General features: G+C 42.5%; 1 protein-coding gene across 1 annotated transcript; it reads right to left on the bottom strand.

Annotated features, from left to right (window-relative positions):
• Positions 1–2,274: 2,274 nt before the first annotated feature.
• TNNC1 (troponin C1, slow skeletal and cardiac type) lies at positions 2,275–19,063 on the bottom strand. The gene is made up of 6 exons (XM_073354867.1): positions 18,932–19,063; positions 12,832–12,862; positions 10,815–10,961; positions 9,132–9,246; positions 7,960–8,096; positions 2,275–5,668 (listed from the first exon to the last, which is right to left on the bottom strand). The coding sequence occupies exons 1-6, from the start codon at positions 18,953–18,955 to the stop codon at positions 5,637–5,639; spliced, it is 486 nt and encodes a 161-aa protein (XP_073210968.1). The 5' UTR covers positions 18,956–19,063; the 3' UTR covers positions 2,275–5,636.
• Positions 19,064–27,353: the final 8,290 nt, after the last annotated feature.

The following is a 27,353-nucleotide window of genomic DNA, read 5'->3' as shown; positions in this document are numbered from 1 at the left end:
GCTCCCTCATGTGCTCTGTTCTAAGAGTAGCTACAGTTTGCATGGGGGCCGTTCAGAGGGAACAACACTTGCTTCAGATGGCTGCATATGTATTTGAATATGTCCATGTGGCCCATGCCCATTTCCTTGTGGCTGTGCCCTTTGACCTCCTGCTCTTCCCAGCCGATCTACAAAGTGGTCTGTGCTCTGTGACTTCCTAAAGCTGGTAAAACTGAGCTGACAGCCTTCTTCCAACGTGCACTGCCTGTCATTTTTCTGCTCTGCAGGAATGAGCATCCTGACTGAAAACTTGGCCTTGTATCCATGGCCAATCCACATTTTTGTTGTTCTGTTTCAATTTTATTTGGTTAGCACCCGTTCTCGGTGTGGCCAGCTCCGCACAGTTCCCATTGACTGCAATGGGAACCACCTTTGACAATCAGGCCCATATCGCTCATGCCAGACGGTCATCTCTGAATAGAGAACTCCTCCATTGATCCACAAAACACGAGCTTCCCTGCTGGTGCGCCGTGACCCTCAGGGTCCATTGCTAGGGTCAGAGTCCATCTCCATGTCATTCAGTCCTTGGTTTCTCTGCCAACAAGGTAGTGAGTTACTGCCACTTGTGATGGATGCTGGGTTTTGTGATGCAGATTCTGGTTCATTGGGAATTGGACTGAAAGCACTGAGGGCCCAAAGCAGCATTCAGAGAAGTCAATGCAAAGACTCACCTTGGCTTTGATGGCTGTTGGATGGTGTCCCAGTTTCTTTTATGTAAGCTGTTTTATTTTTATGACACAAACTTTGGCATAATTTTAGAGCTGGTTAAAAGATGAGAGTTTTTCATGAAATATTGAAGTCATTTTTGTTTCACAGGTTTCAATCCAGAACAATTTTGTTTATTGGAAATTTGGGGATGGGGGAGGGGTCTTTTTTTTTAACTTAATTTTCTTTAACTTTGGGCTTCCCTCCCTGACCCTTCATTCCTTGTTTTCTTCCCCACTCTCTTTTTCCCCTTTCGTTTGCCACTGAAAAAGGGGAAAGGAAGGAGAAAGTAGTTTAAAAAATTTGGGTTTGGTTGATCTATTTTTCCATTTTCCATTTTCCATTTTTTGCTGAATAAATTTTAAAAAATGAAACTTTCTGATCTTAAAAAAAGGCCAGTTTTCAACTAAAAATGTTTTGGTAGAAAAATGTAAATGATCTCACCCTATTTTATATTGCTGTAACTGGAAGTTGCTAATAACAGACTGATGCATCTAGCATCCTTCTTAATAGAAAAACTGGAGGTGACTGCTCTGGCAAAGCTACTTCTTTCTTGAAGGTGACCTTCAAAGGAAAACAATGAGTTTCTGTTTTGGTTTTGTTTGGTTTGGTTTTGTGTGTGTATATGTGTTTTATCATATGCATAAACAGGCCTGAAAGAGTTTGGGATTTTTTAAGCAGCTGTTGTGGAGGAAGAGGGTTGCTTGTTTTTTTAATCTTAGAAATATCAGGAATGTCAAATCTGATCTCTGGTTTTCTGGAGGTTTCTTTGGATGACGCAGATATGTGGGAGTTTTCTCACCATTTAAGTGAAGGGGGACTGAGTACTGAATCTTCAACAAAGAGAAATTACTCCCAGGAGTTGAATAGGTGTTACACACCTTGAGTTTTATTGTTTGCAGTGGTGTTGTAGCCATGTTGGTCCCAGGATATTAGAGAGACAAGGTGGGTGAGGTCATATCTTTTATTGGACCAACTTCTGTTGGTGAAAGAGACAAGCTTTCCTGTTACACAGAGCTCTTCTTCAGGTCTGGAAAGGGTACTCAGAGTGTCACAGCTGAATACCAGGTGGAACAGATAGTTTAGCATAAGTAGTTAACACATCTAAGGGACCATTCAAGGTGAAAAGGCCAGTTAATACCCCTCCAGTTATAGGACAAAAAAGGAGTTACAGGTTGTTGTGATAAACCATAAATCCAGTATCTCTATTAAGTATCTCTACTAAGACTATGATTTTTAGTGTCTAGCGAAGTTATAAATTTAAGTTCCCAGGCTAGTCTTTTGTAAGTGTTGTGCAGGTTTCATTTGAGGACGAGGACTGAGAGGTCAGATCTAGAGTGGTCGTGTTGTGAAAAGTGTTCACCCATGGGTGATTGGTGTTTTTGTCTTTTTATCGTTTTTCTGTGTGAGTGCATTCTTGAACCAGCCACTTCAACTCGAATGGTCCCCTAGAACGCGTGTTAAATCCTTCTGCTAAACAGTCTGTTCCACTTTGTATTTAGCTGTGACAGTCTCAGTACTTTTCCCAGACCTGAAGAAAAGCTCTGTGTACCTCGAAAGCTTGTGGCTCTCACCGACAGAAATTGGTCCAATAAAAGATATTACCTCACCCACCTTTTCTTACCTTGAGTTGTAAACAGTCTGAATAAAAATCACTTCCTCACCCCCCCATTCCCCCATTAATCATGTTTTACTTGCTTGGCTTCTCTGACGTTACAAACCTAGACACAGATCCTGCGAAGGCCTACTCACATGCTTAACCAGTGCTTAATTTGTAATGAAAGAGGTGCCGGGGCTCAAGCAATTTTTTTTACATTCATAACTGATGTAGCAAGCCCAGAGGTGCTAGGACTATGAATTGCCAAGCCTAGAGGTGCCAAGGCTCAACCCTGGAAAGCCCTGGCACAAATTTAAGCATTGAGCTTTACATACAGTGCTGTAAGTTAAGCAAAGCATGTATGTGGATCATTACAGGACAGGTGCTCTCCTGGATCTCCAGTCAGCCAACAGGGCCTTTCAAGTAAAACAGAGTAGACAAGGCTGAATTTCCAATGTAAAATTCGAACAACCAGAAAAGAAATATCTGTGGCCTTCTTCATACCTCAAAAGAAGCAAAATAGCACATGAACCCAATTTTCCTTTGCAGATCACCTTTAAGACTCTGCCCATTTTGTATTAAATAAGTGGCAATACACTCATCTAAAAGAAGAGAAATGCATAGGGTGGGATACAGGCCTCTCAGCTTCGCATACATTTTTAATTTCACATAACTAATCATTTAAATACTTTTTTTGTTCTTAGCTAGAATAAAAACATCCTAGAGTAAACTGCATGCTGAAGGCACCAGGAGCTCTTTCTCCCTATTATCAAAGCCACTAGGCAATTTCTGACAGGCCCAGCGGAGAATTCCTCCAGCAGTAATATCTCGGTCAATATTTAAGGCCCTGAGCGATGCAGCTCTCTCAGCCTTTGGATGTTTTTGCTTTGCTTGGGTAAATGTTTGATTTCAGCAACATGAAAGCAATGTGAGAGCTGAGCTGTGAGTGTTAATTCAATGGAGATAAACAGCATGGCTGAGCCATGCGTGGGAGGAACTGTTAATGCTACAGGAATGTGATAATCATCTTCTCAGGGCGGGGTGGCGGGGGGACCTTGGGACCACTATTAAAGAGAAATAAGGGTTGGAAAAGAAGAGGAGATACTCCTAAAGAAGTAGTCCTCTGACCCTTCCTCTCTTGCTGCTCTGACTGCCCCCTCAAATCCCTGTCTCTTAGCTCTTTGTCTTCCTCATCAGGCCCCTCCATAATCTTGCCCATGTCTAGACCTCTTCTCTCATTCTTTTCTGCTCTCCACTTGCCCCTGTGCCCCACTTACTGCCTTTCTGTGCACTTGGGCCCTAATTCAGCAAAGAACTTAAGTGCCTGAACTTGTGGTTAGATCCCACTAAAGCCAACCGGATTTAGACTTGTTCTACACTTAAAACAGCTGTTGACACTGCGATGGTTCCCAGGGGCGTGAAAAATCTACACCCTGACCCCGTAGCTGTGCTGACCAAGGAGATGCAGCTAGGTTGACAGAAAATTGCTTCGATCATCCTAGCTCCTGTCACTCAGTAAGGTGGAGTTCCTACAGCAATGGAAAAACCCCTTTCATTGCTGTTGTCTGTGTCTACACTATGGGGTTGCAACTGCATAATTACGGCACTATAGCTCTGCTGCCCTAGCACCCATAATGTAGACATTCTTTAGGCTTAAGTGCTTTGCTGAATCAGGGCCTCTCAACTTTGCATTTTCTGTCATGCTCCCCCTTATGCTTGGAACAGTTTCCCATATCCTGCCCAGCAAGCTCTCTCAAATGCTCCTTCACATCCCTTCTTAAACCTGCTTCCTCCAGGGATCCTTCCTACCTTATTCCGCTCACCAATAATCTTGCCTCATTCTCCCTTCCATAAACTGTAGTGCCATATTCTGTCTCTCTTAGATCATAAGTACATATGAGTGTATATTTTTGTTTGGTGCCGAAACAAAGAACCACAAAAAATTGTTTTGGGTGGCTTTTACCCTTGGAGGGAAAAAATTAAGCACCTCTAACTAAATTTAACCACAAAACATCATTTTGAAATGAAAAGTCAATGTTTCATTTAGAAAATGTCTACACAAGCCATTTTGACTTTTGACTTTCATTTTTTATTCAACCAAAACTGTTTTGAATTCGACCTGAATTTGTGGATAGGTTTTGTTCATCACAAAGCTGCATTTTCCAGCAAATGAACTATTTGACGAAAAATTTTTGCCCAGCTCTAATCAAAAGCTTCTTAGGGCCATGGATGTGCCTTACTCAGTGTTTGTAAAGTACCATGGCCATTTGTGGCACAATCTCAGGGATATCTGCGCTCAGTAATGGAGATTATGAATAGGTTATTCTGAGGGAAGTGAGATATATATCTCTTTCATCCTGAGATACCCTTCCCTGCCCCCCTCTCTCCCTCCCTCCCAACACTGTGTGGTTTTATTCAGACCTGACACTTCACTGAGTGTCTTTCATCTGGGAATTCCTTTTGCTGGTCTTACAGCTGCAACTATAAATTGCTTCTGTGAAACAAGCAGGAATGAAATAACTACTCTAGCTTATGAATTATTTTATTAGCATTTCAAAAAGGAATCTTATTTCTGTACACATTGCCCGTACATTGGACTTAAAATCAATGGTTGGATGTGGAGGAAGAGTAGAGATTGTCAGAATGTTCAGTGACAGTTTAAGTGTCTCAAATCATCATTCAACTGAAGGTTCAAATGCTAACTGTTTCACTATAATATGTTCTAAGAGATGTGATGCAACCCATCGAGCGCTGGGGGGGGCCAAATCATGGTAGCATCAAATCCAATGGCAAATTCCTAACAACTTCATAGGAACAGGAATTTGCTCCAAATGCCTGATTCAATGTCTAGCTGTAAGAAATATGCAGGGATTGAGCATCTCAAAAAGGGGTTACATGTGAGTTCTGTGCCCTGCTGGCACAGTCTGCTGGCAGTCACTGGTTTTGCTTTTTACAGCTGATAGGTTCTTACTAGACTATAGGAAAAAATTCTTTACAGACTTAATGATATGTTCACTATGTTATCTGCTTCAGAGTGTGTCAAGGGACTCAAGACTTGGCTCACTCACATTTGCAATCGCTCAAAGGATCAACATCTTTGATAATTATTAGGTCTCTTACTTAAATATCCATGGAATGACCATCTGAGGCACTTAATAACAAACAGTGTATTCGCCTGATGGCCACCCTGTTCAGCACTTAGTCTTCATACTAGCAGCCAAGGGGACTCAACCACATAGACGAGATGAGGAATCAGAGGGCTTTAAAAGTCGAGGCGGCACGTCTTGTTTCAGATTTATTCAACTCCCTTCATGAACTCCAGGAATTCTGCCAAGGAAGGGAAATGAAAGACACATATTTTAGATGACAACCGGAGAGTCAATGTGTAGCACTTCACACTCTTTCTGGGTATCTCCAGAATCACCCTTCTTCTCTCACCCTTTTTCTCCCCTTTACAATTCCAAATGCCTAACAACATAGCTAGCTTTGCTCCAGTCATGGAGGGGTTTGTTACTCGTCCTGGAAGTGCCACTAACGTGATTCAGCACAGTGAAAGACCGGCAGTACAGAAAGACTTGAGGAGGCTTACTAGCTGGAGTCTGGGCTTAATAGACAGGTGGTCAAATTTCACTTATAAATCAGCATAGCCTCACTGAAATCAATAGATAGATGCCACTTGACATCAGATGACGATCTAGCTCAAGATCTCTAACATTCAGAGCAACAACTTTCTAAAAATGCCCTGTGCATACAATTTGAAACTGCAGCTCCCATTTTTTAAAAAAGAATCGTATTCACTGGAGCTGGTAGAGAATTTTAGAAATTTGACAAAAGTTAAAACCCAACCCTTTTATTTTATTTTTTTAAAAACCAGCTTCATTGAGTGGTGATATTTTAAAATTCTTACAAAATGTTTTTGACAAGCTCTCGTGTGTGTAACAGTTTTATTTTCAGTTTCTGACAGTGACGATGACTCCAGAGCATGGATTGTGCTGGAGACTGGTGCCTCTGTAGGTATGATGAAAGCTCTGATCCTGCAGCTTGGTGCATTCAGGTGAGTCCAGGTGCCTGTATAGAGCCCCTTTGAGTCTCTGGGGTTCTGTGGGGCACAGGAGTCCACTTGCATGGAGTCAGTTTCAGGATCAGGGTCTATGTAATTATAGTTCTCTGAAGAAGGTACCATCCAAGACCCCCCCACTATGAAGTCAGTTGTGTCGCTTGTGTGTAACGGAGAAGAGAATTTGGCCACTAACCTCCTGTTGTCAGGCCTCTAGCCCTTTAATACACCCCCATGGCCAAGAGTTTGATAATGGCAGAGTTGCCTCAGTTTCCTTTTTGGTATTCTGAAATGTGGCCTATAGCACTTGGCCTCTCTTTACAGCTCCAGACCCTTTGTCTGGGTCATTGGAATCTCTCCCCTTCTGGGGTGGTAAGGGGCCTCCCACCACTAGGCCTTGGGCCCAGTATCCCTCTCTCCCTTTTTCACCAGAGAAGGAACAAAGGAAGCAAAAACAGAAATAAAGTCCAACAGTCTTATGTTAGGGCTGCCAGTCCAAATCTGAGGCTTCAGCCGTTCCTGCCCCTTCCCTCCAAACTCACCCTCTCCTCTGGGTCCCAGCCCAGGAAATCTGTATGAGGCAGTCACGGGCATTTGTTTAGTTTCTGGGCTGCTTTCTACCTACAGCCTTTGCAGGCCTCTTCCGTATGGCACCCTTCTGCCTGGAAGTTGATATCTCCGGGCAGCTTTGCCTCATCTGATGCTGTGGAGCTTCCCTATGATGGCTCACAGCCTCTCCAGCAGTCACCCTGCTCTGTTTGGTTGCTGTTTTTTATCCCAGCTGTTTGCTCACAAGCCATTGAGCCCACAGCAAGAGCAGTTATTACTCTATTCATTCTGTGTCTTGCTGCTGTGTGGGGTCTATACACCCATCATGCCTTCCTTAGGTAGTTCTGGCAATAATAATAGTACAGAAGTGGCATAGGCAGTTATAAAGCAGAATCTTTATCAATATCATTCTTTGTATGGTCTAGGGAAAACCCCAGCCAACTCTTCAAATTTGTACCTGCAACTTTGTATGCATAATAAACCATATCTATGTGAGCTAAGAGGACACTTTGAATACCTCTCACCAAACAAAGTAGGACTCGTGCAAGCAAATTCAGGTGTTTGTTCTCCCCAAATATTGCACATGCACATTTAGAAGCTATTTTGAAAGGGTGGGACTACCAACTGTCATGTTTCAGAGCCTGAACCAAACCTTCTGGAATTTGGAGAGGAAGGATTGGATCCAGATCTTGGTTTTGCACAGATTCATTGCCTCTGTAATGGGTGGAAACCAATACCTGCGTCTGAACATCCTTCAAGATTGGGGGCAGAGGGTGTAACTCTGTACCTAGGTGTGCAGCCTAATTTTGAAGCTGGCTCATACTCTATGAAAGACCAAACACTAATCCCATACCCACACACTCTCAAACCGTGTGGGAATTAAAACCTGGATCTGAATTGTGAGTCTTGGGCCCATCTCTAATATATACTACTTACATCTCTTGTTAAGGTTCTGAGTTCCTCAGGACAATAGAGGTCCCATTTTTACGTTTAACCAAATTTAAACACCTACCATCATAGTCAATCTTGCCATCATTGTTTTTGTCTCCATCCTTCATCAGTTCCTCTATGTCATCTTCGGTGATGTTCTCTCCAGTAGCCAGCAGCATGCACTTTAGTTCATCAAGGTCAATGTATCCATCAGCATTTCTGTGCAATGACAGAATGGCTCAAAGATAAAAACCAAAAATACTATAAACGGATGGACAACCGCACCCCATGTTACATCGCTTCCACTTGGTCTCCAATCTGGTTTTTATCAATGAACTGCCCTTTAGTGACTCATTCTCTTGGGTTTCCTGTCATGAATTGGTAGGATAAATAAATGACTGGACACAACTCTCCCCTTTCTGCAGGTCTCTATTGGAGTAACCCTACAGGATTTGTGTGCCTCCTGAGACAAAGAAAGCAGAGAGTAGTAACTATTTGCTTCTGCTAATGAATTAAGGGATGGTCTTCATGGACAAATAGTACATGGAGAAGTAAAAGTCTTTTGTAAGTGATGACGACCTGATTCAGCAAACTGCTGAAGCATGTGCTTGGATCCATTTTGAAAGAGGGAAATTCTTTGAGTTTCCCTGGAGGAGACATTTTTCCATACCAACTTCTGCTGAAGGGGAAACGTTAACTTATGAAAAGTAAAATCAAAAGACAGCCCTTAATACTATATATTTCTTTTTCAGAACTACTTGTGGCACCAGATCGACTCAAGATTCACGTCTCTGCCTATTTACACAAAAATTGCCAATGTCTGAGCTGGCTCAGCCTATAATCTATCATCCTAACAATTAGATACAGGAATTGTCAGAACTTAATTACAACCTAATTTCTTCAAAAAGAGCCCGTGCACAAGATTTCAATGAGTCTTAACTATGTGAAAGTTAAGAGTTAATATCACTTGGCACAAAAAGGGTCTGACGCAGAGCTAACTTTCTAAAAGGACCCGTTTTAAAATTAATTTTAATTTATAAACTGATGAATGGCTTTACTTGAAATTTCTCAGAAAATGAATTCTATGCTCAAAGAATAAGTGCCGTCGTTTTGTGTTCTTCAGATATCACAAAGTGGTTGGTTGCTGCTTTCAGCAGAAAACTCAACTCTACTGTAACTATGGGGACATATTCGGCAGCGCCATAATATCTAGCAGTGTCGTTTGTTTTAGTGTATTACATTCCAGTCTCTTACTTATCAAACATTCTGAAGAGATCTGAGAGTTCCTCTTCTGATTTTCCTTTGCTGTCATCTTTCATACATCGGACCATCATAACTAAGAACTCATCAAAGTCTACAGTGCCGCTGCCTGAAGGTGAAATAAACGAGGTTTAGATTACACTACAATCTAGAAGGCAATTTTCCGTGTTTGTTTGTTTTGACAAACAGGCATATACATAAAACAGAGATTAAACTTTTATTTAGTAATCCAGCCACAGACTTCATGTTAGCAGCACTAAGGAGTGGGTAACAGATTATGGAATGGATTCACCATTGACTTGCACCTTATGTAGTCATTTAAACAAGTGCAAATTGAATATAAAACACAACCACTGGTGTAAATGTGTGGAAAATTCTGATCTGGTAGCATTTGACACCCTTGTTGCACAGATGTAAATTACTATGGAAGGTGCAAGACAGTGGAGAATCAAGCACTGTATTTTTAATGCTGATGGTATGTTATCATTTGTTGTTTAAATGACACTGGCAAGATATTTTCCTTAATTCTTAGCATAAATTTTCTTGCTTTTGTGTTTAACGAGCTTTTGGAATTTTGGAACTGAAATCTATATCAGTTTCTTTCCTAGATTGTTTTCCGCCAATCTGCACATGCTGGTTTGTTATTGTGAAGTTGTTTGTGGGTATATTATTGTGCGTCTACATATCCACACACTGAAGAATTTGTTTTTGTATTAAAAACCTGCACATCTACAATTCCATAGAATTTGCAAACACAGAAGAAAAAAATGGTGAATGAAATTTTCAACCTATAATCTTTGACGTGTCCTCTTCTGTATGCATCCTTATACTGCCCTCATCGCTATAGTATCTGAGCACTTGTGTCTCTTAAAAAAGGTTTGAGAAATCTCTTTGCATCCGTTATAGTAGTAATATTTTTAGTGCCTTCCATTTGTTACACTGGAATATTCAAAGGCATCTAAGACACTTAAGCATTCATTGAAATTCAGTGGGTGTCTGGGTGTTTGAAAACCTCAGCTTTAGCATTTTATAACCTACGGCCCCAGTCTTGCAACTTATTCCGCACAGGCAGAGCTCTGCTCCCATTGAGTCCTATTAGAGTTCCAAAAGGGTGGAGCGGTCCACCTGCATAGTTCAACTTGCAGGACTGGGCCATAAGTGCCCACAATAGCTCTGCAGTGCACCAATTTATGCAGTGGGTAGTGGCATCCAACTGGTGCACAGCATGCTGTGATGCCATTGCAGAGATGGAATTGTGGCCAATGGCCTTGTGGACAATTCAAAGTCTTACACAAAATGGCATTGTATCTTTACGATCCGCTCCACAGAATGTCCGTATCTACAGTATTACCAGAAGTGATCCCCCTGCATTAACCAGTGTGGTTACTCAGTTTGGCTGACTCCAGAAGTACAAAAGAACAGGTAAATACTACCAGAGTGTGGTTCTCTGTTTCCAGGGTGTCTCAACATTCCTGGTGCTTGGGATACTAATCTACTTTCTCTGGTGGAAGGAGAGTGCACTCTGTTTTCTTTCATGTGATTCTTGTGCCTGGAAAGCCTAACTGACCACTAACTGCGGAGTATTTAAGGTCCAGCCAATGACCACTGTGATTCTGGCCTTCTGTAAATGCTTTGCGGTGCACTGAGACACCTAGAGGATTTAAGAGAATAGCTCACCATCTTCATCCACCTCATCTATCATCTCCTGCAGCTCCTCAGGGGTTGGATTCTGCCCCAGCATTCTCATCACCTTCCCCAGTTCCTTTGTGCTGATGCATCCGTCCTCAGCACCCAGGACGAAGATGTCAAAGGCAGCCTTGAATTCTAGAGAGGAAAAGGAGAAATGGAGGGGTTTGCCCTTTTGATACGAGTTAGCACGCAGGAAATCAGTGGGAGTTTCATTGCTGTGGTGATCCAAGAATGGACAAACTTCAAAGGTGTGTCTGCGGAAGACTTTTTAGCTGTGTCAATGGAAGTCAAACTTAATTTCCTCCACCTCCCGTGCATTGGTGTGAAATCAGTCATCCTGCTGGGGTAAGCTCCACTCAACACCCAATTTAACACAGTGTGATCAACCCCAGTGGAAGAACCTGAGGGATTCTTTGTCAGCCATCGTAAAGTACAGTTGGAGAGTCTAGAGTAGACAGAGCTTAATGGCTCAATGTTTGGATAAGTACCCAGAAGTTCTAACGAGAGGCTGCTCAAGACAATCTGCTGCCTTAGGCAAAGCTTCAGTGTGCTGCCCCCCCCCTTCCTTCCACAGAGGGGTCTATGGGGGTGTGAAGTATAGAGCCCTCTAATGTGTTGCACTGTAACTGCCCTGTATAGACCTTCTGGCATGAACTAAAGGGAACCTAGTCCATGTTAACATAGTCCTGTTCACACAGGACTACATCAGCACAAACTCGCTACCTCTTCATTCCAGCAGGGTCTAGATGGAGCCATTAGAGCTCTATACGTTTGAGAGCTTTGCAGTCAGGGCTGTCCCTAGCTATTCTGAGGCCCTACACAGCTCCCCCACGGGGGAGTGGGACCCCAAGCCTCTGCGGGGGGTGGGGCTGGCTTGGGGGGCAGGTGGGAACCGCCCCCCAGCACTCACTGGCGGCATGGCTGGGGGCAGGTTGCTGCACTTCCCGCTGCCAGTGAGTGCAGGCCTGGTCCTGCGGCAGTCCTCAGGGGAGTGGGGGCGGGGCAGGGGCTTTGGGGCTGGGGTGGAGCAGGGGTGGGAAGAGGCGGGGCTGGGGTGGAGCAGCACGCAGCTGCACAGGGCACCAGGAAATGTGGTGCCCCAAATTTCCTGGTGCCCTACGCAGCTGTGTACTTTCTGTATGGGTAGGGACAGCCCTGTTTGCAGTTCACACCCCTGTAAATCACCTGCAGCACCGTGTAGACAAGCATGAGCATTTAAAAAAAATCACTTCTCCCAGAAATCTCTATGCCGCCCCCAGAAATCTGCCCCTCAAGGCAGCTGCCTAGTTTACCTATAGCTAGAACAGCCCCTGGTTCCAACTTCCCCACCACTGAACTTTTCAAACATCTAAGCTCTACAAAATTGGGCTGGAACTCTCACGAGAACAGGCTTTGTAACAAGATTGCTGGTACTCCCTTTCCTTATTATTATCCACGACTTTTGGCACATAACTGCCCAGAGGCCCCTGTTTAGCGCAGAACTCCATTGGTTTTCAAACTAGGGTAGGCGAGCTCTCATCAGGGGATACCCAAGGAAAAGCCTGTAATAGCAGACAATGCACTTTATTTAGCAAGACTTGGGAAATGAATCATAGGAATATTATGACCCTATGTCAGATGGGGGTATGCAGTAGACTACATTATTTGGAAAGGGGTACGCAGCCTAAAAAGTTTGAGAACCACTGTGCTAGATGTTGGCTGGACACACAAAAAGATCTTGTGCTTGCCCCAAAGAGCATTAGGACCAGAAATACCATGAAACATTATTGTAGCAATGCCACTGCCGGCCTCTTAGCCCTTTTCCTAAACTTGGGGATGAGAAGCCATTTGCTTTGCATTGTACTTTGGCAGCTGGAGGTATGGTTTTTCACTTGTGGCAGCAATTGTTGACCCTGAGCTGGCCTGTTCAAGCCACAGGCTAACACCATGGGTTGATAGCGGATTGACTATCCATTACAGGGAGTATCTTCTGTCTACAATGGTATCAGAGTAAAGATACACATACCATTTTTCTGTTCTTCTGTCAGCTGCTCAACCTGAGATGAAAATAGAAAGAGAAATTCATTTTTATTACACTTAATCATTATCATTAATTGATAATACCACTTATACTGCACACTATTTGTTCAAAATGCTTTACAACCCTTAACCTTCACAACAGCCCTTCTTGTGGAGTAAGAGGGTCGTTTACCTAGATTGTTTTGGCACAGTTCCCCCCCCCTTTTTTTTTTTTTGGTATATCGCATTATTCTGTTCATCTTTTAAAAATATTTTTCACTCTTCTGGAGTTAACATTATTTTTAACCAGAGTACGAGTCTCAGGCATGTTGCATGATTAGCTTTTAGACAGTCAGGGCAGCATTTAATTATGCAATGTTGGGGGACTGAATGGGAGGAGCATTTGTCACACCTGAAGAGCTACTGTGTGGTGGTTCTTCCTATGGCTGATGTAGATGTAGAACAACTATAATTTTACAGTTAGCTTAAGCCAGATAATTGCATCAGGAATAGTGGAGAGCGTCGCTGTGATGCCTCCTTCATATTTGGGAATCGGACACTGAGTCGTTATATTCCATGGTCTGTTCTGGGTCACACACTGGAGCGTTTTTAATTTTCCATTTGTGCATCAGGTATCTGCAGCTGCCATGGTTTGTGCGGGTGCGGCTTAAGGTTACCCATAAGCTTTGCAGAAGACTGAAGCCTCAGATCTTCTGTGTTTGGTCTTTCACAAGATGTTTGTTTGTAACTTCTTGTGAACTCCATTCAGCTTTCCAAGCTTCATCAGGATTGAAGTCACATTGTCGGAGAGTAAGCGCATCATCCAAAAGGGCTTGTGTGACTTCAAGCAGTGGTAAGGGATATCTTTGAAGTCCTGGTGGATGGGAAGACTACTTTTCCTCGATTCATTAGACTTCTTGGAGGGTTGCAGCATTGCAGCAAATGGATGGGCAAGCAAAGTGCAACAGCACGGGCAGCCATGGTGTTGGGATCAACTTGATGGTTCCAGCAATGCACCACATTGCAGTGTTCAGTTGGACATCAACAAGTCAAGTGTGGCTACTTCTGGTCCATACCAGTGCAAAAGTACTCGGGTAGACAAAGATGCTGATGCCCCCCAGCTTGTGCTTGCCAGTTTCTGGACCAGGTTGACCCTGGTCTTCGTCTTGGTGGCTACCTTCTTCAAGAGTGGAAGATGGCAGCCTTCATGTGGTCCACTCTATTAAGTGAGAAAATCACAACTAATGCCATCAACCCAGAGACCGAACATAGATCATAGGGACTTCTGTTCTTCCAGTTTCTGTTATAGTCTTACATCATTGGTGCTCTAAAAGTGTGCTGAAAAGTGGAGGTAATACAGAGTCTGAAGAGGAATTAAATAAGGGTAACAAAATGAAATTGCATTACTACAGTTTAATGTGAAAAATCTTAGTGTAAAATTCACCCTGCCAAGTCCTTGATTAAGTAGGCTTTGTGCTCTGGTGGGAATGGACACCTGGAGCAATGCACAGAGTGGAGGCAGCTCCACAGCCCTTCCACAGTCTATTGAAGTCTATGGGTAATCCCAGAACGAGTGGACCTGGCCTGTCATGCCCTAGGTCTAATCCCCAAACTCAACATACCCATGGCCTTTGCAGGTTGGAGGAGCACCCTACTCTCCCTTATATAGGGGTAGTGGCTTTTCCCTGCATGTCTGCTATGCATCATATGTAAATGAGTTCCTCTAGTCAAGTACTGAATTAATACTAGACTGTAAGATAATTTCTATCTCCTTCCCTGATTATCAAGAGCAAACAAATAGGGGGGCTTAGTGTAAACTTGAATTAATAAGATACATCTACAGGAACAGAACATAAGAGCAGCCATACTGGGTCAGACCAAAGGTCGATCTAGCCCAGTATCCTGTCTTCCGACAGTAGCCAATGCCAGGTGCCCCAGAGGGAATGAACCGAACAGGATCCATTCTCTGTTGCCCATTCCCAGCTTCTGGGAAACAGAGGCTAGGGACACCATCACTGTCCATCCTGGCTAGTAGCCATTGATGGACCTATCCTCCATGAACTTATCATGAACAGCAAATAGGATTGTGTAGTTGAGTTACGTGCTAGTGGTCTGGACCAGTGGTTCTCAACCAGCAGTATGTGTACCCCTGGAGGTACTCAGAGGTCTTCCAGGGGGTGTTCAGTTCATATAGATCAGTGTCTCTCAACCTTGGGGTTGCAGCCCTCGGGGGGGGGGGGGTCACGGGATGGGTGTGGGGCATCACAAGTGCAGGGCTGGCATTAGAGGGTGGCAAGTAGGGCAATTGTCCAGGGCCCCATGAAGCTAAGTTACATGCTTCAGCCCCTGGTGGCAGGGCTTCAGCTTCACAAAAAGATCATAAGTGAAAAATAGGTTCAAATATTGCACTGAAATGTAAGTACACTATTTATAGTCCATTCAATTTATTTTATAATTATATGGTAAAAATGAGAGAGTCAGCAATTTTTCAGTAGTACCGTGCTGTAACACTTTGGTATTTTTATGTCTGATTTTGTAAGCAAACAGTTTTTAAGTGAGGTGAAACTTGGGGTACGCAAGGCAAATCAAAGTCTTGAAAGGGGTGCAGTAGTCTGGAAAGATTGAGAACCACTGGTTGGACAATGTTAGCACCTCTCCTCTTATCTGAACCTACTGCCCCCTCTCAGTTAATTCCTTCCTGATGTTAATGCTTCATTTAATACCACAGACCATAACGTCCTATTCAACCAGCCTGCTGAATTCGGTGGCACTTTCAGCACCTTCCTGGTTCCTTTCCTCCAGCAGCTATCCAACTGCTACGGCTTGTCGCCACCCACGCTCCCCTGTCACTAGGCAGCTCTATTGTGATGCTCACAGGGTTCTGCCTTTGGTCCTGCTCTCACGCCATTTCCCTACCCCCTTTCTGAAATCAGTTTGTGTAAATAGGACCCAAATCTGCAACCACTTTACCAGCCTATAACATAAGGCCAATGAACCACAGTCATTACCGATTGCTTCCCCAACTTCTTAGTGCTATATCCCCAGTGTTGCCAGTACACTCTGTTCCAGAGCTGTATCATGATCTTTATTCCAGTCTTGGGCCCTGACACCGCTTTATCAATGCCCCTTAATCTGGAGCTGCAGCACCCTGTCAAACAAAACACACATGCAGAGGACAGACCAGGGAAGCTGATCCATCCATATCAGATGCAGATAACAATAGCAGCAGGATTCTTCTTCAGCATTGCATCACGAAATCTGAACCTTTTTGTCCAGCCACCCATGATGGAAGGCAAGCAGCTGCAGGCTGCTCTTTCATTGTTTTGGCTGTAAAATAGGATAGCTGGGGACTCTGAAGGTATGAGCTATGCCTAGTAAATAAATGCCTATTGCCACTTTTGTGCCTTCCATGTAACTCAACTCTTTAGGCATGTTAGCTATTTATAAGCCCCAATGATTGAGGTGCTGGAGATAAAGATAAACCTTCTGATTATTCCCAGGATGTGAATGGCACTGGTATTTATCCTTGGACCCTTTTATCTGGACACTTGTCCTTGGCACTGTTCTTAGCACGGTTCAGTGGAGTCTGAAAGCATTACCAAAATAGCTCGGCATTTGTATAACCTTATCTAGACATGAATAGGCAAGATGAAAATCCACTGGACGCTGTTGGTGCATTTAGAGAAATTGGTGGGAACTAATTCAATGCTTTATTAAATGTGCCATCAACTTGCAACAAACCACAAATGGTCAATTCCTTTGAATCAAGCTAAGCCTCTTTAACTAGTGCCCTTTGTGTGCATAGATTTATAGATATAGGAATGTACTATACATAAATTAAATGATGGGTAACAATAATGCTAGGAAGATCAATTCATTGCAAGACTCTGGTAACAAGATAATAAACCATGAGATGAAATTCAAGTGGTTTATGATCTCCCCAAGACCCCATGATCTATTCCTGACCTTTTTCTTTTAGTCTCTGTATCTTCTTGTTTTGGGGGTTGACTTCTTTCATTACTGCCTCAGTGTGTAAATGCTGAGGATGCTGTCAGGATACATAAACAATGCCATAAGGTGCTGTCTTGGTTATTCCTTTTTTGGCTTTGTTCTTCATTCACTGTTTCCATCTGAAATTGTGCTGGTGAGAGCCAATCAACTTTGCCTTGCTTTAGTTACTCTCTAGATTTCTTCCAGTTTAATATTTTGTTACAGTACATATATTTAGGATCTTTCTTTATGGAATGGTCCAAGGAAATATCCTTTTCACTCAGTTGTACTGCATTTTAGAACCACGTTTGTGCCCCAACCCAATATTATTTTGCCTTTGTAAATTAATTACAGTACAAATGCAGCTATATTAACCTGCTCAAGACAGGAATCCCACTTCATCTAGCTACATTACAGTTTTTTACTGGTTCTCATCAACATAGTATCTGAATGTGCCCCAAGCTAAAAAACATTGGCATAGCAAAGTCTCTACTGGACTTCACGGAGTCTTCTTCTCCTCTCTCTTTCTTGGCTTTAGAACGACGCTATGCTTGGAGTAAGAAGTTTGTTGGTTATGGGTATGGAATTTCTTGTATTTGTGGCCCTTTTTTGAACTAAACTCAAACTCCATTGAAATCCATGGAGTTAGATTAGGGATTAATTTGGTTTTCTGGGTCTTTGACCTGTATGGGGTTTAGCAGGTTGAGAGGTATGAAAGAGGCTGAAAGTTGTGCATGGGAAACCTTCCTCTATCAGTCTCTTGACTCTAATTCTTTCCTTGTGCTAGAGAATGCATTCCATCCACCTGACTGACAGATCCATTTGGCTAATTGTTAGCATTGCTGGCTTCCAAAATGTTTCAGCGTTTCTTCATAACCATATGTGTGATGCCTCTAAACATTATGGCGCATGAGTCTAATTAAAGAGCCAATTGCAGAGACATGAATTTTGTTTACTTCTATAGGTCACTTTTTTATTTCATTCTTTTTGAAGACCTGGACTTTTGGCTCACTGAACCCAAGAGGACTAGGGTCTGTAGAATGGAGTCCCAGTTCAGTGCAGGTCATAGTTTAGTCTAATATGAAGGACAACTTGTTTTGTTGCCATGTGTCAACCACGATCCTGTTCCTTTAGGACATCTTGAACTTTTGAAAGAAAATATCCACATTTGATTTATCTTTATGCTCTTGATAGAAATGTGAAGATCAACCAAACCAATTGTTAGCTATCTGCAACACCATATATAACCCTGTAACTAACAACAAGAGTCATGTACAGAACATGGTAACACAGAATTTAAGGTACAGGGATTTATGCAATACAGATTCCAGAAAGATATCACTCTCATGTTGTTCTGCCTCCATATCATCAGCTATTTAAGGTACAAAATAATGCTGCATCTTTATTGGGGGGAAGACAGAACAGTTTGGGTTCATACAGTAAGCTTGATATGCAATGGTTGAAGGCAAAACTGCTTTCTTTTGTCCTCTTTAGAAAGCACATTTTACATTATAATTTTTTGCAGTATAGATATCAAGAACAAGGAAAGAGACACTGCAAATCAGATCACTTATTTCCTAAGCCTTTATCAAAAGGGGTTTTCAAAATATATCTTGCAGAAAAACATTCAGCCATGGAAATTGGAAATGGCAGCATTTTAATACACAAAAATAACAATGCTTCTTCAGTTCCTCATTGAAACAGTTGACCTGTCAGGTCCTGGATCAAGCAGTAACCATACCTGATACTTTGGTAGATTTTTCAGAATATATTTAAAATTACACTTATATGCCATCTCTCTATTTCACAACACAGAACCAGGGAAAGACTTATTACAAATAATTTAGCAGCTTATTTTTAGAATTATCTGCTTACAAGAAGAACGTTACATATTTAGAATTGCCATGGCATGAAAAATTCTATGTTCTGAACTAGAAGGTGCCTCACTACAGCTAACATTCCTAAGTGCATTTCATTGTTACATTAAGTACTCGCAGTGTAAAGACAATCATTGCTGTGCCTTATTGTGGCTTTAGGAAATCAGCAAAAACTCTTTGAAACATCATTCTAATACAACAAAGGCACCCTCACCAAGGTAACTTAAATATATTACTTACTGCTGCCTTGTAAATATCATCCATGGTTAGTTATTGCTGGTCAGAAGCTGGATAGGGAGGGCAAACACTACAGAGACAAACTTCAAGTCTCTGTCAGCTGTCCCCTCCTTCTATGCCTGCTAATATAGCAAGGTGTCAGCCCTAAATGTGTCACTCAGGGGCTGCTGCTCACCACATCAGCAATCTAACATATATCTATCAATGATACCCACTCCAAGCAAGAATTCCTCACCCCTGTGAGGAGGGGAGGGAAGGGGCACTGTGCAAGGCCTGCAGCTGGCATTCCAAGGGCCCAATCCAGCTCTCATTGAAGTCAGTTGGCTTAATACATTAAGTGAATACTGGCAAATATTCGTGTCAGGCTATGGGTTTGATCCTCTGGAGTTCCCTGGCAAATTTCCCTTTGAAGTCAGCGAGAACAGAAGGGTGTCCGGAACTAAATATAGACATCTGTTTGGACAACTAGCCCCTTTCTTTATAACAAACTGAACCCAAACCCTGGATCCAAATACTCCCAATACCTGTAATAGCTTGGGTTCTGATCCAAACTATCTCTGCTTTCTTTTTTTACAGAAGACAAACAAGTGGAAGAGCTTCCAATGAGCAATTTATATACATTTCTCCTCTTCAGAAAGTGAGTAAGCAGAAAAGGCTGTCACTTAAGTTTATGCTATTTCTCTCTCACTGCACAGCTATCAGGAACATAATACAATGGGCCATTGGGGTTCATCTACAACTCTGTCACTGACTCACTGAGTGACCTTAAGCAAGTCACCTAACCTCTTAGTGGCTCAGTTTCTCTGTCTGCAGAATGGAGATATTTAATATCTAGCCTCCTTCATAAAACACCTTGAGAGATGTTAAAGAAAAGACTATTAAGTGCCACTATTGTTTTATTGTATTGTAAATTCTCAGTTACCCTGGTGATGCTCACAAGTGACTTCACAACTCTCTATTCACTCATAAATTGTTGGTGCAAATCCTGTCCTCAGTTATACGGGTGCAAATCCATTGAAGCTGATGAATTTACTCTGGATTTTCTCCAGTGCAGCTGAGAGCAGAATCTGGCTCAGCAAAAATAAGCTTATCATCATTAATTGTACTATATGCATAAATAAATACATGAAAAGTGTTTGGCACATTGCTAAAGATCTTGGAACAAACATGGAACCCATGGTGAGGTCCTTTTCCTTTAGTAATCCGGGGCTCCCTCTTGTGTCCAAATGCAGACAGTAAGAAAAGCAGCAAAAGAAGTCAGCTAAACGTGACACCCGTGTGTTTCTTGAACTGTTTTACAAATTAGCCAATACCAAAAGCAACCGCTGTCTCTGCCCTACTGAGAAAAGGGATGTTCTGTAGGGGAGAGGATGGCTCTGAGGACCGGTAACATGATGTAAAACTCAGGTCAGTAATGATCATTTATGGCCTAATTTCCAGAGGTGCTGAACACCCGCTTAATTGCAAGTTTTGGGGGCTCTGCACCTCTGAAAATGAGGCTAAAGGTGGTCTATGTGAAATGAGTTTGGTGGCCTCTGTCCAGTTCTCTTTGGACAAGTATCCATATTGGCACTGATCAAAAAATGGGAAAATGAGTTTGCGAACAGTTTTCAAAGTTTTTTTTTCCCCCTGTTTTGCAGGCATGGAAATGAACCTGTTTTCAGTTTTTCTCCAGAAAAATTATGTGATATTATTTACTGAAATTGACTATTTTTCATTTACTGACCACCTGGTTTTCAGCAAGAAAAGATGGCTTCCAGTAACTGAGAAATTTTCATACCAACAAAATTACCAAAAATACCACCAAAAATGTAACCAAAAAAGGAACCTTTGGTTAATGCTAACAATAGTTTGCAAAAAGGTTACTTTTCCGTGGTGGGCAGGTATTTTGTGCAAACATTTTGACCATCTCTAATCCATATCATAATTAGCATTCATTGGCAGCCTTGTTGGTGGTTGCAGGGAGGCCAAGGACCAAATAATCACAGGAACATTCCCGTGAGAAGTAATTGTTCCAGGTTAGGATGGATGCACGTTGCCAGAGTGGCAGAGGAGAAACTTATTGTGCAGCTGCCTGTGTTTTAGCTGTTCTGCAGGCTCCTGCTAGCCTTGTTACACCTGTTCACCACACACAGCCGGCCTCTTGTCAGCATCAGCCCAACAAAGAAATTAAAAGAAAAAGGTTATTTTTTTTTCTTTTTAGAGCATATTAGCCTTTCGTAGGTAGCATATTAGTAGGGGTTCGGTGCTTTGGACACACAAAGGTCAGCACACGGCAAAGTGCTTCGTGGCTGTGAGTCATGGCCACTTTTCAAGAATACACTATTTTAAGGGAAACTGAAGCACAAAGAGCTCAATTTGTCCAAGGGCATTCAATGGACTGGGAACAAAACCAAGGAATCATGACTTCCAGTCCCCCTGTTCTAACCTCTTGACTGCACTTCTCTCTTGCTCACAGTTTGATTGAGCTTATGTCATTAGAGGCTTTATAATCAACACAGAGTAGTAGTTCGATCTGGGAGTTATGTATAGTGTAGCATACTATACAATAACAGTTCTTTGTCAGAAAAGTTCTATTCACAGCTAATATGTTATTTTATCTGTTTTTGTTTCCCAGGCAGATAATATAGGATTCTGTGCCGAACAATACCATACTCATTTCAGGGAGCTAATGTGTAAGCCTGTTTGTGACCCCACAATGGCCTTGAAGGTCCATTGTGAAGCACACCTGTAGTGGGCATTATTCTGAGTGTGATGCCCAGTTCATGCTCACTTCCTGCCACTCTGGGAGGTGATTACTATGAGTCATTCCCCTGGTATTTTTAGTGCCTGGTCCAAAGCCCTTGGAAGGCTTTGGCTTTTGATCAGGCCCTCTGAGAAGTGAAACAGTGATTTAGTTAGGGTGAACAGAGGTTGGAAAGCTGTAACACATCTCAGTCAATGGTGTTTTGAGAAGGCAGAAGGGAAGGTGTCTTTCTCTGCTCACCAACCCTTGCTGTAAACAGCACAGTGCTTGTCCCCTGTGAATAAAATCCCTGCTCGCCCATTACTAGTATTTGTCTCCACGGAATGAAAACTGCAGTCACTGGTTGGTTATGTGGAATTCTGCAGAAAAAAAAATAGCATGCTCCTCTGAAAGTATAAGGGCTGATTAGACTGGCTGATGCAAAGGGCTTGTAAGATGTACTGACATCCCTATACCCAGAGGCCAAAACCTATTAGCCAGAAGGGAAAGTTACTTCTGTATCCTTGCGCAAGGACCAGGAGCATGACCTGGTTAGAAACCTGTCACAAAGCTCCCCAGCTCTGGCTGACCAGAAAGGGTCACTGTGATTCCCACCTATTCCTAGGCCCTGCCCTGTGTCTCCCTTTTTCGTATGGTCCTTAGCAAATGGATGTCTGATATGTATCAAGCTCTCTTCCCTCCCTGCCTCCTGATTGCTGTGATGGGAAGCTGCCTTTTGACTGCTTCAAGTAGAGAACTTCTCTTTGCTCCTCCCTCCTCTCCGCAGTTGGAGGGAGAATCTTTCTCCCCTCACTGTCCCTGCCTCTTGCTTGCTACCAAGAAAAGGTGATTTTTTTCTCCTCCTCAAACCAGCCTCCTGATTTCTGTGAGTTACTAGGACCAAAGTGGTGGTGTTGGCAAGGGGCTGCATTTCAAGGAATCCCATCTATTGGGGAGGGGTTACAAATACACCAATGTTTGTTCATTGTAAATAAGTGCTGAGGTGCTACAACTATGGAAACAAAAAGTCCATGAACTACAGAAGCTGCAGGGAGTAGAGGCAGATGTAGTAGCTGAAACTCCTTGAAACGCTTTTTAAAAATGAAATTATTTGACAGCGTCCCTTTAAAAACTAACCTGCTGTTTTGGAAAATCAGTCTCAAAAGCTTTCCCTTATTTCAAAAGCCAACACTAGCACAGTAATGTCTCTAATCATTGTGGTGTTGTAAATTGCAGTGCTTTGCACAATTACTGTAGAATGCTGTAGTTCACTGACTACAAACACGAAGTAAAATTAACCAGACTAGTTTTCTTTCTGGAAAGAATGAACCACAAAACCTGAACAAATGGGAGCAAGGGGGAAATGTGAATCCTTTCATTTTTAATAATCTGAAGCTTATGAGTAACTCAAGTAAAGAAAAGCTTTCAGTATATAGTCTGATCCTGCTGTCCTCCTGGAAGCAAAACTCCTGCTGACTTCCATGGCTGTTTGCTCTCCATTTTGATCATCACCCTCCTTTTGTGGGAAATCAAAATACAGTGCTGGTTACTGGGGATTGTTTCAAAGGGCATGCTCTTGCAGTTGTGGGAGGGCCCCGAATGCCATCTGCTTCTGAATCCCCCTCTAACCTTTAGATGTGATTCCCCAGGGAGCAGCATGGAGGATGCTAACATTCCTGCTTGTCCATAGTGTAGCTGTTCTGTGGGTAAACAGAACATCAGTCTGCTGAATGTCAATACAGCAGAAATTCACGTAATCTGGAGATCATGAGAGGCAGTACCTGTGGGCCGCAGGCTCTTTGTGGTACAATAACTGTCATTTCTATAACCTCATTCGTCTGTTAATCAAAACCATCTAAAGAGAAGAGGGTGGGAGGATTGTGTACTGATTTCAACACATTTTCTGATGCAGCTATAGTCCGCTTCACACACTCTAAGAGTGGCTATAAGAATGACTGTCTTTGGTTACACAAACAGGGAAATCAGAAAGGGGAAGGAGTGTAAGTCTCTGAGCTCTTAAGAAAGATTTTTTTTTCACTACTCACAAGGGAGGGTTTGATATGGCAAGGAGCTGAGCACGTTCTGTAAGATATTGAGTGTGCTCCTCTCCCTGCAAATCAATTGCAGATAAGGGTGTCTAGCACTTAAGAAGATCAGACCCTTTGTGAGCTCTTGAATTTAGTCAAGCAGGTTAAACGCTCAGTTAGGGTCAAATTTTCCTCTGTTACATCAGTTCAACCCTGTTGATTTCAATGGAAATTAAATGGTGTAATGGAGAGGGAAATTTCACTCTTGGTACTAAAGCAGTAGTGTCATGTGATTTTATCCGCCATAGACTAAATTCTGCACTGATTTACATCCTGTGCAACCCAGGTTAAATCAACACAGACTGACCCTGTGTTTGCTTAGTAAAGTAACTGAACTGCAAAAGAACATAAAAATGGCCACAGAGGATCAGATCAATGGACCATCTAGCCTAGTATCCTGTCTTCCCAAAGTAGCCAGTGCCACATGCTTCAGAGGGAATGAACAGAGTGGGCAATCATCAGATGATGCATCTCCTGTTGTCCAGTCCCAGACTCTGATAGTCAGAGGTTTAGGGACATGCAAACCATGGGGTTGCATCCCTGACCAGCTTGGCTAATAGCCATTGATGGTCTGATCCTCTATGAATTTCTCTAATTCTTGTTTGACCCAGTTATACTTCTGACCGTCACCGCATCCCTGTCAATGAGTTCCACAGGTTGACTGTGCATTGTGTGAAGACATACTTCCTTATGTTTGTTTTAAATCTGCTGTCTTTTAATTTCATCAGCTGACCCCTGGTTCTTGTGTTATGTAAAGCGGTAAATAAAGTACTTGCTGATTCACTTTCTCAACACCAGTCATGATTTTATAGACATTTATCATGTCCCCCTTAGTCATCTCTTTTCCAAGCATGACATTTTTGTGTAATGCTTCCTTAAACAGTGATAGGAGAAATGGCTGATGGGACGCTGACTGCATATGCTAATCCTGCCACCCACGCACAGTTGAGAATTAATTAGGAACAGGAGAACAGGATGAGACAAGATGACAAACATGCCAGTACAGCAAATTGTTATTTACCTAAGAAGATGGAACATTCAGAGGGATCTTAATTAAAATTGCTCTCTAAAAATATTTCCCTCATTATGACACAGTGCTTAGCAGCAGATCCTGCAGATGCTGTGGTGATGGCAGAAGACCTTTTTCCTGGAATGTATTCAGCTTAGGTCTTAGTCTTCTCACAGGCACTATCCCCTTTGAGGTCACAAAGCTGCGGCAAAGAAGGCCAGCGCTCCCACGCTCAGGAAAGAATAAAAAAAGCATGCATATATCAAGCTGGCATTTGCCCTTGGTGGAAGACTTGTCCTGCTTATTTACTGTCCAGTCCCAAGGTGCTCCTACCTGTTCTCAAGACACTGAGACTCTCAACACTTACTCTGTGATTCAGTTTTCCCATTTGTAAAATGGGACTAATGATACCTCCATTGTAAACTGCTTTGAGGTCTATGGATAAAAAGTGTTACATAATGTAAAGGGGGCTAATGATACCTCCTTGGTAAAGCACTTTGAATTCTACTGATGAAAAGTGATATATAAGAGCTAGATACTATTAATCATAAAATAATATTGGGACAAATTCTACCCTCACTTACAAAGCATAGTGTAAGCAATGGCAGAATTTAAACTGTCCTCTACACTGATTTGGAAAAAGAAAAGGAGGACTTGTGGCACCTTAGAGACTAACCAATTTATCTGAGCATAAGCTTTCGTGAGCTACAGCTCACTTCATCGGATGCATTCAGTGGAAAATACAGTGGGGAGATTTATATGCACAGAGAACATGAAACAATGGCTGGTACCATACACACTGTAATGAGAGTGATCAGGTAAGGTGAGCTATTATCAGCAGGAGAGCAGGGGAAAAAAACCTTTTGTAGTGATAATCAAGGTGGGCTATTTCCAGCAGTTGACAAGAACGTCTGAGGAACAGTGGGGAGGCCGGGGGGGGGGGAGGGGAGAATAAAAATGGGGAAATATTTTTACTTTGTGTAATGACCCATCCACTCCCAGTCTTTATTCAAGCCTAAGTTAATTGTATCCAGGTTGCAAATTAATTCCAATTCAGCAGTCTCTCATTGGAGTCTGTTTTTGAAGTTTTTTTGTTGAAGAATTGCCACTTTTAAGTCTGTAATCGAGTGACCAAAGAGATTGAAGTGTTCTCCGTGTAGGGGCATTAGGGGACGAGAGCTGAGGAAGCGTTGTTCTAAGTCAGCCATAAAAATGTTGGCATACTGTGGGGCCATGCAGGTACCCATAGCAGTGCCGCTGATTTGAAGGTATACATTGTCCCCAAATGTGAAATAGTTATGGGTGAGGACAAAGTCACAAAATTCAGCCACCAGGTTTGCAGTGACATTATCGGGGATACTGTTCCTGATGGCTTGTAGTCCATCTTTGTGTGGAATGTTGGTGTAGAGGTCTTCAACATCCATAGTGGCTAGGATGGTGTTTTCAGGAAGATCACCGATGGATTGTAGTTTCCTCAGGAAGTCAGTGGTGTCTCGAAGATAGCTGGGAGTGCTGGTAGCATAGGGCCTGAGGAGGGAGTCTACATAGTCTACATAGCCAGATAAACCCAGGAACCTATCCTTGCAACAAAGCCCGTTGCCAACTGTGTCCACATATCTATTCAGGGGACATCATCATAGGGCCTAATCACATCAGCCACACTATCAGAGGCTCGTTCACCTGCACATCTACCAATATGATATATGCCATCATGTGCCAGCAATGCCCCTCTGCCATGTACATTTGCCAAACCGGACAGTCTCTATGTAAAAGAATAAATGGACACAAATCAGACGTCAAGAATTATAACATTCAAAAACCAGTTGGAGAACACTTCAATCTCTTCGGTCACTCAATTACAGACCTAAAAGTGACAATTCTTCAACAAAAAAAACTTCAAAAGCAGACTCCAACGAGAGACTGCTGAATTGGAATTAATTTGCAACCTGGATACCATTAACTTAGGCTTGAATAAAGACTGGGAGTGGATGGGTCATTACACAAAGTAAAACTATTTCCCCATGTTTATTCTCCCCCCCCCCAACTCCCCGCCGTTCCTCAGATGTTCTTGTGAATTGCTGGAAATGGCCCACCTTGATTATCACTACAAAAGATTTTTTCCCCCCGCTCTCCTGCTGGTAATAGCTCACCTTACCTGATCACTCTCATTACAGTGTGTATGGTACCAGCCATTGTTTCATGTTCTCTGTGTATATAAATCTCCCCACTGTATTTTCCACTGAATGCATCCGAGGAAGTGAGCTGTAGCTCACGAAAGCTTATGCTCAAATAAATTTGTTAGTCTCTAAGGTGCCACAAGTCCTCCTTTTCTTTTTGCGGATACAAACTAACAAGGCTGCTACTCTGAAACTGATTTGGAAGGTTCTATTTACATATGGGCCAAATTCTAGTTTCAATTACACCCCATGCAACTCCGCCCACTTCCTGGGGCATATCTCAGATCAGAATTTGCTCCATAGTTCTCCACAGGTCTTTATCTTAATTGAATTAAATTAACTCCTAATTCTAATTCTTATTTTTAATTAATTCTTCTATCATCTCTCTCTCTCTCTCCCTCCTATTTTTTGTATTTCCTTATTTCTT

This window comes from Lepidochelys kempii, chromosome 7 (assembly GCF_965140285.1).
Source record: "Lepidochelys kempii isolate rLepKem1 chromosome 7, rLepKem1.hap1, whole genome shotgun sequence".
Lineage (NCBI taxonomy): Eukaryota > Metazoa > Chordata > Testudines > Cheloniidae > Lepidochelys > Lepidochelys kempii.
Note: the sequence above shows the minus strand (reverse complement) of the source record. Positions and strands in the feature narration are given on the sequence as shown.